The sequence below is a fragment of the Phocoena sinus genome, chromosome 3 (genome assembly GCF_008692025.1).
Source record: "Phocoena sinus isolate mPhoSin1 chromosome 3, mPhoSin1.pri, whole genome shotgun sequence".
In the NCBI taxonomy this organism is placed as follows: domain Eukaryota; kingdom Metazoa; phylum Chordata; class Mammalia; order Artiodactyla; family Phocoenidae; genus Phocoena; species Phocoena sinus.
In genome coordinates, this window is record NC_045765.1 from 121,887,348 (window position 1) to 121,902,576 (window position 15,229).

General features: G+C 38.1%; 1 protein-coding gene across 1 annotated transcript in view; it reads left to right on the top strand.

The window, feature by feature from the left end:
* SREK1IP1 (SREK1 interacting protein 1) overlaps positions 1–15,229 on the top strand; it is a 58,509-nt gene that overhangs the window by 8,561 nt on the left and 34,719 nt on the right. The window contains exon 2 of the mRNA XM_032628033.1: positions 2,527–2,574. Within this exon, the coding sequence (XP_032483924.1) occupies positions 2,527–2,574 (48 nt within the window). The remainder of the gene's footprint in view (positions 1–2,526; positions 2,575–15,229) is intronic.

Here is a 15,229-nt window from a genome sequence, read left to right on the forward strand (position 1 = left end):
AGTTTTATCCATGGCTTTAGTCAAAGACGAGTTAATTTCTGATACATGCTGAGATGAGATCATTTCGAATCTGTCCACTGCAACATTTTGAGTTTGTTGTAGGAGAGGTAATGGTGCATTTAGCACAGTTTTGTTCAGTATTATTCAGTGTCTGTGGTTTCTGTGGGAACGGACTTAACATTGACCCGGATTCTCTGAGCATCTTTTTCAACGTGCAGTTATTTCATAATGAAAGAGCCTGATTGTATTATTAATCCAGTTTTATACCACAGTTCTGCTACAATGCAGCTTATGTGTTTCTACAGTCTGCAATAAACCCCACAAGGTTTATGGAAAAAAAAAATGAGGTTGGGGCACAACACTTAAAAACTTCATCAGTTGGGCTTCCCTGGTGGCGCAGTGGTTGAGAGTCCACCTGCCGATGCAGGGGACACGGGTTCGTGCCCCGGTCCGGGAGGATCCCACATGCCGCGGAGTGGCTGGGCCCGTGAGCCATGGCCGCTGAGCCTGCGCGTCCGGAGCCTGTGCTCCGCAACGGGAGAGGCCACAACAGTGAGAGGCCCGCGTACCGTGATACATAAAAACTCATAGGAACCTATCTGCATATGTTAATTGGTTAAAAGATACATAAATACTGCAATAAACAGGACACTGTACCTTTTAAAAGACCTGAAGTTGGGCTTCCCTGGTGGCGCAGTGGTTGAGAGTCCGCCTGCCGATGCAGGGGACACGGGTTCGTGCCCTGGGCCGGGAAGATCCCACATGCCGCGGAGCGACTGGGCCCGTGAGCCATGGCCGTTGAGCCTGCGCATCCGCAACGGGAGAGGCGACAGCAGTGAGAGGCCCACGTACCGCAAAAAAAAAAAAAAAAAAGACCTGAAGTTTGCTGTGGAAGAGGAGTTCAGAAGAATTGTAGCTTATGAGTTGTTCTGAAGTAGTGGTAGGAAGGTAATAATACAAAATCAGATGGGAAGTTATAACACCAGATGTGGGTGGGTGCTGCTCACAGCACACGTGGTGAACTGAAGTTGCTAGAAATGTTTGAGATGTGTCCATGTATGTTTTGAGGCTCAGAGCAACTGGATGCAAGTTTCTGTATTCACCTAGTGTATTTCATGGACACTTTGCCCTCAAATTGTTCCCTCTTATATCAGATGCATTGGAACAAATTTATGTTTTTTTAAAAAGCATCGTAGCAGAACGGACTGTATTTTTACTAGAACAACTCAACAATGAATATTTTAGGGGGAAATGACTAATATTTGACTTTATACCATTAAAGAAATGGTTTAAAAATGATCTTTCTCTTAAAATTAAATGTATTACATTTGCACTATATGTACTTTATTATTAAGCTGAGATATCTCCATTTGAAGGACTTAGGAGTTAGATGCCCTTAATTAAGAAATAGAGTAATACTGTACTGGCCCTCTGATTGGTTAATGGAAGCCCTTATTGGAGGTTAAATTTGGTTTCAACTACATATACATACAATGGAATATTATTCTGTCATTAAAAGGAATGCCATTCTGGTGTGTGCTACAGTATGGATGAACCTTGAAAACTTTATGCTAGGTAAAATAAGCCAGACACAAAAGGATAAATATTGTATGATTCCACTTATATGAGATACCTAGAACAGGCAAATGCATAGACACAGAAAACAGAATAGAGATTACCAGGAGCTAGAGGGAAAGGGGAATGGACAGTTATTGTTTAATGAGCACAGTGACTGTTTGGGATGATAGTGATAAAGTTTTGGAAATAATAGATAGTGGTGATGGTTGTATAACATTGTGAATGGACTTAATAGCATTGAATTATGCACTTTGAAATGGTTAAGATGGTAAATTTTTATGTTATATGTATGTTATCACAATAAAAAATCAGTTTTATTTCCTCTGTTATTTGTATCTTCAACGTTACCTGTATGTACCACTATTTATACAGAGATACTGTAAATACTTCTAAACATTGATCACACTGAATATGTGACTAGTTTTTTTCTCTTGTCAAAATTTGAGTGCTGAATTGAGATGTTTCTTACAATACCTAGCAATTAAAGTATGTTTCTGGAATTTCACCAATTCCTTTAAGAAACAGAATTTTTTTTCTTCTAAGAGTAAGCAGAAAAATATTTGTTAACCTGCATGTTTACGTATATATCTAGTCAGTTAATTATTTTACATTTGAGAGACAGGCCAGAGTACCCCGGAATTTCTTCTGCAGTGTTATAGAATTCCTAGAATGTTGAAGCTCTTGACTATAGTACAGCATTTCTGTTGAATTAGAGAAAAATATCTTCTTTAAGTATTTGTCATGGAAATAATTTGAGTAAATTAGCTTTTCCACTGATTTCTAATAATTATAATAATTGAGTAGTATTCTAAGCTAGGTCAGAGATGATTTTTTTTTTAAGAAATAAATTCTATAACAAGTGGTTTTCTCAGCTTTTCCATGTGATGAAATGTTTGTTCTTATTACTTATCTATATGTCTCCTAAAATGTTATCCAACTGTATTTCAGGTTGCAACAAGGACAGTGTCCGAGCAGGCTGTAAAAAATGTGGCTATCGTAAGTACATTAAAAAATTGCATTTTGTGCAGTGAATCATTGCCCCTTTGGGCGATATGATTTAGCATCCTGATTTCAGGGCCCTAAGCATAGTCCTTTAGCCCTGTTATTTAGCTCAGGTTTGCAGATAATTCAGAAATTCCTCTGCCAGCACCAAATACTCACTTTTCTTCCCTGCTCTGCACCCAGTGACAGGTGACTATATATCTGGTGACTAGCAAAAATGTCATGAAGTACAAATGGAGTAGTAGATTTAGGAGTCTGGCGAAAGTATATTCCCCAAAAAAGTACATAGATACTTATTCTTTTATTCCTTATCCTTACAGATACTAGGCAAAGAGGTGAAAGCAATGAAAGCTATTTATGAAAGGTTTTCCTGTTTATTGAATTAACTCTTTATAAGGGTGAAATTGCTCCCAGAATTTCTGCTCACTGGTGAAACCTTGATTTAAACAATCAACCTCCATTATGATTAGTGAAATGGAGTGGAAAAGTAAACTTCAGCATGAGCAATTATGTAGTCTAAATTTGTACTTATGTAGTATAAACAAGTCATTTCCCTAGGTAAATTTAACAATTCCTAAAGACTTCATAACAGCTCTAACAGTAGCATTACACTGTTTTCTTAGTTGTTTGGAGATCATGCAAATGAGCCTGGATTGTTGTTAATACTCCCATTCATAGCAGAGTTATTTTGTAACGAAATAAAGATGTTCTTGTATGGAAAAACAAATTTATTTTTTCAAATCATGTAATAAGAGAGCACTCGGGGCATGAATCTCCAGTAGAAGGGCTAAGAATAAAAGCATGCTAGGAGAACCAAGTCACATGCCTTCAAGCAAAGGCTGAAACCTGGCTCAGTTGAAGCATGCTCAACTAGCAAAAGTGGACGTATAAGTCTACATACCCTTCATATAAATAAAAACTCCTGAAGAATGTGCTTGCATGCAAGAAATGAGTGCAATGATGTCTTTTCTGTTTTTTAAATTTGCTTATATTTATTTATGCTTTGTTTATGTTCTTTCAATCCTTGCTAACTTCATTTCTTTATTCAAGACTTAAGATTAGGAGTACATACGTAAGGAGTAAAACCACAAAGAAAAGCAAAGAAGACATACATACATAAGTGAGGCTAGTGGTTATCTGGAGGCAGTGGGGGACAGCAAGTGGTTTGTGGGGGGGAGGGCACACAGAAGATTAATTAGGGTTCTGGTAACAATCTGTTACCTAACCTGAGAGATGGGTATGCAGCTATTTACTTTATTAATTCTCTTTCAACTGTAAATATTCATTGTATATACTCTTCTCTATGTATGATGCACTTAATAATAAAGATTGTTTGAATTTTTACATTAAAAAATACTTAAGAAAGTACTATATATATATCGATGCTGTATTCACTTCACAATCTAGAATGGATTTCCCAGTCTGTCTACTAATATCAGTTCATCTACTTGGACTCCTTTTAACTTAAGACTTGTAGGAAAGCAATTAAAATCATTTTTTTGGAAATAGAATTCTTGTTGATCTAGTTTCCTCATTGCTACTTTATATTAGACAATAATGGAAGCATCTGTAGTAATTATAATTTATTTAGAGAAGCCCAGTAAGCAAATAGTTTTGACTGTCTGTCCAAGTTTAGTGCCTTCTGCTATATTATTCAAATATTTCTTTTGATTTTGGTGATTAAATTATAAACAATTTCTAATTTGTCTCCTGTGGAGAAATTTAGTAATATTTCCCTTCTGGGTTAAATTTACATCTTACAGCTGCTAGAGATGAAAGTCTTCTCAGTGTACACCTCTTTCTAATAGAAACTACATTTTAAAAATTATCTGTTATTTGGAGGCCAGAATCTTTGTGTTGCTTGTAGAGGTAAGACAAAGGTCAACAAAACTCTTCAAAATGTTTTTAATGACTAAGAATTTGAATATTTGTCAGTGAGGTACGAAAGAGTATTTTCTCTCTATTATTGTGAAAAGAGTGGTTTAGATTGTACACTTTTTAAAACTTTAATACTTGATTGAAAAATATTGTCAGTATGTTTCAATAATGGTTATATTGTTTTTTAAAAGTTTCAAATTAAACATGAATGTGTTGCTAAGTTAACATGGATCTCACTTTTTCATGGCAGAATTTCCTCAGCAAAGTTAGAAGAATGGTCATTTCTATAATGAGTTTTTATTTGAATTTTTTTGAAGTTGGCAACTTCTGAATATTTAAAAGCTACAAGGACGCTAAGCCTTTGTCCATGCAATAAATGTCTCAGATAATTATGATAGTTCTCAGAAAATATGCTAAAATGAGGTTCAATACAGTAGACTCACTAGTTGAGCATTTGATTACAGCAATAGGAAATAAAAACATTTTATTTAACTTAAAAATGCTAATCTATTGATATAATATACAGTCATGTCATTTTCTTTGCCATGGGTCTGCTGATTGGTGTTACACACAATCTTTTGAGTGGAAATCATATTTGAAATGTATTTTCTACTTTTTGTAGTTTGTTTCTTCAAAGATGAGCAAGCAGTTAAAATACTTGTAAAGAAATCTGAGTGCAGAATCCTTCTATCATTAGTTCTCAACTAGAGGTGATACAGGTTCCCTGGAAATCTGTGAAGGTTTTTTTGTTTAGTTGCCCATAACAACTGTCATACCGGAGAAGAGCAGGAACTATAAACATCCTGCAGTGTCTTGGACAATGAAGAATTGTCTGGCCCAAAATGCCAATGACACCCGCTTTGAGAAAAAAAGATACCTTTTCTCACTGTTATAGGGTTTTTTCTCCTATCTTTACAGTCTTCTTACCAAGACCTAATTTGAAAACTGCTTTTTTAAAGCAGTTCGTCTAAATCAAGCCTTTCCAGAAGTACTGCTTTGTTTCATGGAAACAACTACTCTTTTTTTTTCCCACATTCGTATCTTTTTACTTACATGATATTATATATAAACAAACTTTGGAACAATGAATAACAGGCTCTTGGTGGAGTAAAATATCAACAGATGGAGTAAAATAGATAGGCATGAGCTGAGGAAAAAATGATCAAGAAGGTACAATGCCAGGAGAAGCAGGACTGGGCAGCATCATATAAGCCAAAGGAATAAGGGTTTTCAAGGTTGAGGAGAAATGTCAGGTGTAACAGATAAGATTTGTGAGAAATAGATTGAAAAATGTTCACTGGATTTGCCAGGTAGAATGCTTTGCTGACCTTAGCAAGATCAGTTTAAGTAGAGTTGTAGGTCATGAAACAAACTTTGTAGATTCAGGCCTGAATAGTGAGGGATAGGGCCTATGTTATTTCCATTTTTCAAGAAATTTACATGAGGAAAGTAGGGTACTGTCTTAAGGTCCATGTGGGGTGCTATAACAAAATAACACAGGTTAGGTAGCTTATAAACAACAGAAATGTATTGCTCACAGTTCTAGAAGCTGGAAGCCGGAGTTCTGGATACCAGCATGGTTGGGTGAAAGCCCTTCTCCAAGTCACAGATTTTTGTTGTATCCCTAATTGGCAGAAGGGGCTAGGGATCTCTCTGGAGTCTCTTTTAGAAGGCATTAATCCCATTCATGAGGGTACCACCCTCAGAGCCTAATCACCTTCCAAAGGCCCCACCTACTAATACCATCACCTATGGGGGTTAGAATTTCAACATATAAATTTTGGGGGACACAAACATTCATATCATATTGAATAATTCCTAGAAGGGAATATGGGATAAATGGAGGGTTTTATATTTGAAGTATAAAATGTATATATAGACCAAGGGGATATTAGAAGAGATCTTGTAGATATTGGAGACAGGAGAAGATTATGGAAGTTTCTCTTAAGAGGTATGACAAGGATACCTCTTAAGTCTGGAGGAAACTAGGTGAGAAAAATATGGTTGTTTTCAGGTGCAGAGACAAAGTAGAAGGAGATGCTGCCTGTTAATCTTAATTTTCTTTGTAAATTAGGAGGCAGAATCATCTGTTTTGGGAGGAGGCACTGAGTGGGCCAGGGAATGGTCGAAGAAATGATTTAAGTCAGGCATTAGTTTGGAAAAGTCTTTGAGGGAAATAGGAGAGGAAGTTGACCAAAGACAAACAAAAAATGAAAAAGTTTGTGTTTCTGCTCATGTCCGTGAATGTGTGATTGTGTTCAAGCATTGTTTGGCTGCTCAGGGGTAGGCACGACTCAAAGCAAGGATAGCTTTGACCCAGATTAGTTGTTTACAGTGAGGTACAGTAGAACAGAAATATGAAAGAGTCAGATGAGGCTTATAAAAGAGTGTTCAGATGGTCAGGAATGATAGACTAAGAGAAAAATGAAGGGATTAAGTGACTGAAGGTCTTAACAAGATTCAGAAACAGATCTGTGCATGGGTGTAAAGGAATAAGGAAGCTAGAAGGATAAAAGGTTATAGTCAAAGTACTATAATATTGGAGTTTAAAATTTCAGACATGAAACAGTTCCAGGTGATGACAAGGAGCCTTGTGTGGCCATGGCATCTAGAATGTCAAGGGGCTGAGAAAAGCCATCCAAAGCCATAGGCTGTCTGTCCAGGCTATGGAAGGTCTTAAGGTAAAGAGCTAGAGTGTGAGTCAGGCTCCAACAATTTTGGTGAATGGGGCTGTTACACAGCAGGAGAGGGCTAGCTGCAGGGGAGCGTAGGGGACTGCTATGTGGAAGCAGTGTTGAGGAGCCTGGAGGATGCTAATAATACAGAGGTAAGCTGTAAAGAAGCGTCTGCAGGAAAGAGCCAAGTATCCCTTAAAAAAAGCAGTAGAGGGAGCATTCTGTGAACAGGTAACAGTTTGTTCACCAGGGATTGCAGGTTTCAGAAGCTGTCATAAAAAGATGGGAGAGAAGGGGGTGATGATTAGTTAAGTCAGAGGAACAGAAAGAGCAATGTGTGGATGAGACTTCAGGGAAGTAATATGAATACAGAGGCCTGCACTTTTGGGTGGGAACCAAAATGATAGGGATGTGAAGTTTGGGGAATTAACTAGGTTTAAGAATTCAGAAGTTTATAATGTAGCTTTCATCATCTCAAAACTCAGGACCTTAGGTACAGACAAAGCCTGGTAAAAATTAATACTTGTTAGCCTAGTCTGTACACACTGTAGGCCAAGGAAGAAGTGCATGGGCACCCTGAGTATAAAACAAGAGTTTTTTTTAATGCGTTGACACATTTTTATCTGCACAGTCTAAATGAAACTGTAGGTTTTATTGTTACTGGACACTTAGAGTTGCCCACATAGCCACTCCTTGAGTGAGAACAAGAGAGAATATGCCTTTGCTTTTATTGGTACAATAACTGGTAAGAACCTGGTACTGTGTATTGAATATCTGCTTGGTGCTAGGGTCTATACTAAGCAGTTTAAAGATAACGATTCATTGCATTTCATTCCTAAAACAACCCTGTGAAGTAGGTTTCATAGTCTCCATTTTTATGAACATTGAAAACCATTGGTCTGGCATGTAGGTACAAACCTTAGCTGGCAATTACTAGCTGTGTGACTTTAGGCAAGTTACTTAACCACTCTGCTTCAGTTTTGTGTCAGTAAAATGAGATAATTATAGTACTCAGTTCCATAGACTTGTTGTAAAGATTAAATTAGTTAATTCAAGTTTTACATCAATGCTTCGCCAAAAATCATTATTATTATTATTGTTACAAATAATTACTGTGACAAATCAGAAAACAGGCTCAAGAGGATTACTCTGTTATTAAATAGGAAAACTGAAAATTGAAATCTGGTTATTAGTAAGACTTCATACTGTGCCGTGGTGCTTTTTTCCCCATTTAAAAAAATTGTGGTAGGAGATTGGTTCAGGATGGCGGAGCAGAAGGACATGCGCTCTCTCCCTCTTGCAAGAGCACCAGAATCACAGCTAACTGCTGAACAATCATCGACAGGAAGACACTGGAACTCACCAAACAAGATAGCCCACATCCAAAGACAAAGGAGAAGCCACAGTGAGATGGTAGGAGGGGTGCAATCACAAGAAAATCAAATCCCATAACTGCTGGGTGGGTAACTCACAAACTGGACTACACTTATACCACAGAAGTCCACGCACTGGACTGAAGGTTCTGAGCCCCACGTCAGGCTTCCCAACCTGGGGGTCTGGCAATGGGAGGAGGAATTCCTAGAGAATCAGACATTGAAGGGTAGTGGGATTTGATTGCAGGACTTCGACAGGTTTGGGGTAAACAGACTCCACTCTTGGAGGGCACATGCAAAGTAGTGTATGCATCAGGACCCAGGGGAAGGAGCAGTGACCCCATAGGAGACTGAACCAGACCTACCTGCTAGTGTTGGAAGGTCTCCTGCAGAAGCAGGGGGTGGCTTTGTCTCATCTTGAGGACAAGGACACTGGCAGCAGAAGTTCTGGGAAGTACTCCTTGGCATTAGCCCTCCAAGAACCTGGCATTAGCCCCACCAAAGAGCCCAGTAGGCTCCAGTGTTGGGTTGCCTCAGGCCAAACGACCAACAGGGAGAGAACCCAGCCCCACCCATCAGCAGACAAGCAGATTACAGTTTTACTGAGCTCTGCCCACCAGAGCAACAGACAGCTCTACCCACCACCATTCCCTCCCATCAGGAAACTTGTAGATAGCCTCATCCACCAGAGGGCAGACAGCAGAAGCAAGAAGAACTACAATCCTGCAGCGTGTGGAACAAAAACCACAGTCACAGAAAGACAGACAAGATGAAAAGGCAGAGGGCTATGTAGCAGATGAAGGAACAAGATAAAACCACAGAAAAACAACTAAATGAAGTGGAGATAGGCAACCTTCCAGAAAAAGAATTCAGAATAATGATAGTGAAGATGATCCAGGACCTCGGAAAAAGAATGGAGGCAAAGATCGAGAAGAACCAAGGAATGTTTAACAAAGACCTAGAAAATTAAAGAACAAACACCTACAAGAATTAAAGAACAAACAAACAGAGATGAAAAATACAATAACAGAAATGAAAAATACACTAGAAAATACACTAGAAGGAATCAATAGGAGAGTAAATGAGGCAGAAAAACACATAAGTGACCTGAAAGACAGAATGGTGGAATTCACTGCTGTGGAACAGAATAAAAAAAAGAAAGAAAAGAAAAGAAGACAGCCTAAGAGACCTCTGGGACAACATTAAACGCAACAATATTTGCATTATAGGGGTCCCAGAAGGAGAAGAGAGAGAGAAAGGACCTGAGAAAATATTTGAAGTGATTATAGGTGACAACTTCCCTAACATGGGAAAGGAAATAGCCACCCAATTCCAGGAAGCGCAGAGAGTCCCAGGCAGGATAAACCAAAGGAGAAACATGCGGAGACACATAGTAATCAAATTGACAAAAATTAAACACAAAGAAAAACTATTTTTTTTGTTTGTTTTTTTTACAGTACACGGGCCTCTACTGTTGTGGCCTCTCCCATTGCAGAGCACAGGCTCCGGACGCACAGGCTCAGCAGCCATGGCTCATGGGCCCAGCCGTCCGCTGCATGTGGGATCTTCCTGGACCGGGGCATGAACACATGTCCCCTGCATCAGCAGGTTGACTCTCAACCACTGCGCCACCAGGGAGGCCCCCAAAGAAAAACTATTGAAAGCAACAAGGGAAAAACAACAAATAGCATACAAGGGAACTCCCATAAGAGTAACAGCTGATTTCTCAGCAGAAACTCTACAAGCCAGAAGGGAGTGGCATGATGTATTTAAAGTGATGAAAGGGAGGAAACTACAACCAAGATACTCTACCCAGCAAGGATCTCTTTCAGATTTGACAGAGAAATCAAAAGCTTTACAGACACGCAAAAGCTAAGAGAATTCACCACCACCAAACCAGCTCTACAACAAATGCTCAAGGAACTTCTCTAGGCAAGAAACACAAGAGAAGGAAAAGACCTACAATCACGAACCCAAAACAATTAAGAAAATGGGAATAGGAACATACATATCAATAATTACCTTAAATGTAAATGGACTAAATGCTCCCACCAAAAGACACAGGCTCGCTGAATGGATACAAAAACAAGAACCATATATATGCTGTCTACAAGAGACCCACTTCAGACCTAGGGACACATACAGACTGAAAGTGAGGGGATGGAAAAAGATATTCCATGCAAATGGAAATCAAAAGAAAGCTGGAGTAGCAATACTCATATCAGATAAAATAGACTATAAAATAATGTTACAAGCGACAAGGAAGGACACTGCATAATGACCAAGGGATCAATCCAAGAAGATATAACAATTATAAATATATTTGCACCCAACATAAGAACACCTCAATACATAATGTAAATGCTAACAGCTATAAAAGAGGAAATCGACAGTAACACAATAATAGTGGGGGACTTTAACACCTTACTTACACCAATGGACAGATCATCCAAAGTGAAAATTAATAAGGAAACATAAGCTTTAAATGACACAGTAGACCAGATAGATTTAATTGATATTTATAGGACATTCCATCCAAAAACAGCAGATTACACTTTCTTCTCAAGTGCACACAGAACATTCTCCAGGATAGATCACATCTTGGGTCACAAATCAAGCCTCAGTAAATTTAAGAAAATTGAAATCATATCAAGCATCTTTTCTGACCACAACGCTATGAGATTAGAAATCATTTACAGGGGAAAAAACGTAAAAAACACAAACACATTAGACTAAACAATATGTTACTAAATAACTAGGAGATCATTGAACAAATCGAAGAGGAAATCAAAAAATACATAGAGCTAAATGACAATGAATACACAATGATCCAAAACCTATGGGATGCAGAAAAAGCAGTTCTATGAGGGAAGTTTATAGCAATTCAAGCCTACCTCAAGAAACAAGAAAAATCTCAAATAAACAATCGAACCTTACACCTAAGGGACTAGAGAGAGAAGAACAAACAAAATCCAAACTTAGTAGAAAGAAAGAAAGATCAGAGCAGAAATAAATGAAATAGAAACAAACAAAACGATAGCAAAGATCAATAAAACTGAAAGCTGGTTCTTTGAGAAGATAAACAAAATTGATAAAGCATTAGCCAAACTCATCAAGAAAAAGAGGGAGAGGACTCAATAAAATTAGAAATGAAAAAGGAGAAGTTACAACAGACACCACAGAAATACAAAGCATCTAAGAGACTACTACAAGCAACTCTATGCCAATAAAATGGACAACCTGGAAGAAATGGACAAATTCTTAGAAAGGTATAACCTTCCAAGACTTAACCAGGAAGAAATAGAAAATATGAACAGACCAGTCACAAGTAATGAAATTGAAACTGTGATTAAAAATCTTCCAACAAACAAAAGTCTGGGACCAGATGGCTCACAGGGGAATTCTGTCAAACATTTCAAGAAGAGCTAGCACCCATCCTTCTCAAACTCTTCCAAAAAATTGCAGAGGAAGGAACACTCCCAAACTCATTCTATGAGACCACGATCACCCTGATACCCAAACCAGACAAAGATACTACAAAAAAAGAAAATTACAGACCACTATCACTGATGAATATAGATGCAAGAATCCTCAACAAAATACTAGCAAACACAATCCAACAACACATTAAAAGGATCATCCACCATGATCAAGTGGGATTTATCCCAGGGATACAAGGCTTCTTCAGTATACACAAATCAATCAATGTGATACACCATATTAACAAATTGAGGAAGAAAAACCATATGATCATCTCAATAGATGCAGCAAAAGCTTTTGACAAAATTCAACACCCATTTATGATAAAAACTCTCCAGAAAGTGGCCATAGAGGGAACCTACCTCAATATAATAAGGGCCATATATGACAAACCCACAGCAAACATCCTTTTCAATGGTGAAAAGCTGAAAGCATTTCCTCTAAGATCAGCAACAAGACAAGGATGTCCACTCTCACCACTATTATTCAACATAGTTTTGGAAGTCTTAGCCACGGCAATCAGAGAAGAAAAAGAAATAAAAGGAATAGAAATTGGAAAAGAAGAAGTAAAACTTTTCACTGTTTGCAGATGACATTGTACTATACATAGAGAATCCTAAAGATGCCACCAGGAAACTACTAGAGCTAATTGAAGTTTCAGGATACAAAATTAATGCACAGAAATCTGTTGCATTCCTATACACTAATGATGAAAAATCTGAAAGAGAAATTGAGGAAACACTCCCATTTACCACTGCAACAAAAAGAATAAAATACCTAGGAATAAACCAACCTAGGGAGACAAAAGATCTGTATGCAGAAAACTATAAGACACTGATGGAAGAAATTAAAGGTGATAGAAACAGATGGAGAGATATACCATGTTCTTGGATTGGAAGAATCAATATTGTGAAAATGTCTATACTACCCAAAGCAATCTACAGATTCAGTGCAATCCCTATCAAATTACCAATGGCATTTTTTACAGAACTAGAACAAAAAAATCTTAAAATTTGTATGGAGACACAAAAGACCCTGAATAGCCAAAGCAATCTTGAAGAAAAAAAAAAAAAAAAACTGAGCTGGAGGAATCAGACTCCCTGACATCAGACTATACTACAAAGCTACAGTAATCAAGACAGTATGGTACTGGCACAAAACCAGAAATAGAGATCAATGGAACAAGATAGAAAGCCCAGAGATAAACCCACACACCTGTGGTCAACTAATCTGTGACAAAGGAGGCAAGGATATACAATGGAGAAAAGACAGTCTCTTCAATAAGTGGTGCTGGGAAAATTGGACAGCTACATGTAAAAGAATGAAATTAGAACACTTCGTAACACCATACAGAGAAATAAACTCAGAATGGATTAGAGGCCTAAATGTAAAACTGATCCCTATAAAACTCTTAAAGAAAAACATAGGAAGAATACTCTTTGACATAAATCACAGCAAGATCTTTTTTGATTCACCTCCTAGAGGAATGGAAATAAAGCAAAAATAAACAAATGGGACCTAATGAAACTTAAAAGCTTTTGCAAAGCAAAGGAAGCTACCAACAAGGCGAAAAGACAACCCTCAGAATGGAGAAAAATATTTGCAAACGAATCAATGGACAAAGGCTTAAGATCCAAAATATATAAACAGCTCATGCAGCTCAGTATTAAAAAAACAAACAACCCAATCCCGAAATGGGCAGAAGACCTAAATAGATATTTCTCCAAAGAAGACATATAGATGGCCAAGAAGCACATGAAAAGCTGCTCAGCATCACTAATTATTAGAGAAATGCAAATCAAAACTACAATGAGGAATCACCTCACACCAGTTAGAATGGGCATCTTCAGAAAATCTACAAACCACAGATGCTGTAGAGGGTGTGGAGAAAAGGAAACCCTCTTGCACTGTTGGTGGGAATGTAAATTGATACAGCCACTCTGGAAAACAGAATAGAATTACCACATGACCCAGCAATCCCACTACTGGGCATATACCCAGAGAAAACCATAATTCAGAAAGACACATGCACCCCAATGTTCACTGCAGCACCATTTACAATAGCCAGGTCATGGAAGCAACCTAAATGCCCATCAACAGACGAATGGATAAAGAAGATGTGGTACACATATACAATGGAGTATTACTCAGCTATATAAAGGAATAAAATTGGGTCATTTGTAGAGAGGTGGATGGATCTAGAGACTGTTATATAGAGTGAAGTAAGTCAGAAAGAGAAAAACAAATATCGTATTTTAACGCATATACGTGGAACCTAGAAAAATGGTACAGATGAACCAGTTTGCAGGGCAGAAATTGAGACACAGATGTAGAGAACAAATGTATGTAACACCAAGGGAGGAAAGAGGCCGGGGGGGAGGTGGTGGGATGAATTGGGAGGTTGAGATTGGCATATATACGCTAATAATGTATAAAATGGATAACAAATAAGAACCTGCTGTATAAAAAAATAAATACAATAAAATTCAAAAATAAATTGTGGAGGCTTCCCTGGTGGCGCAGTGGTTGAGAGTCCGCCTGCCGATGCAGGGGACACGGGTTCGTGCCCCGGTCTGGGAAGATCCCACATGCCGCGGAGCAGCTGGGCCCGTGAGCCATGGCCGCTGAGCCTGCGCGTCCGGAGCCTGTGCTCCGCAATGGGAGAGGCTGCAACAGTGAGAGGCCCGCGTAACGAAATAAATAAATAAGTTGTGGTAAAATACATATAACATCATGTGCCATTTTAACCATTTTTAAGTATACAATTCAGTGGCATTAATTACATTCACAATGTTGTACAACCATCGCCCCTATCTATTAAAAAACTTTTCATCACCCCAAATAGAAACTCTATAAACCTTAAGCAGTACCTCCCCACTCCTCCCTTCCCCCAGACCCTGGTAACCTCTAATCTACTTTCTATCTCTATGAATTTGGCCATTCTAGATATTTCATGTAAGTCGAATCATATAGTATTTGTCCTTTTGTGTCTGGCTTATTTCCCTTAGCATAATGTTTTTAAAGTTCATTCATGTTTTAGCATGTATCATAACTTTATTCCTCTTTATGGCTGAATGATATTTCATTGTATGGATACACCACATTTTCTTTATCCATTCATCTATTGATAGACACTTGGGTTATTTTTACCTTTTGGCTATTGTGATTAATGGGCAATGAATTTTGTTGTATAAGTGTCTGTCTGAGTCCCCGTTTTTGATTCTTTTGGGTATATACCTAGGA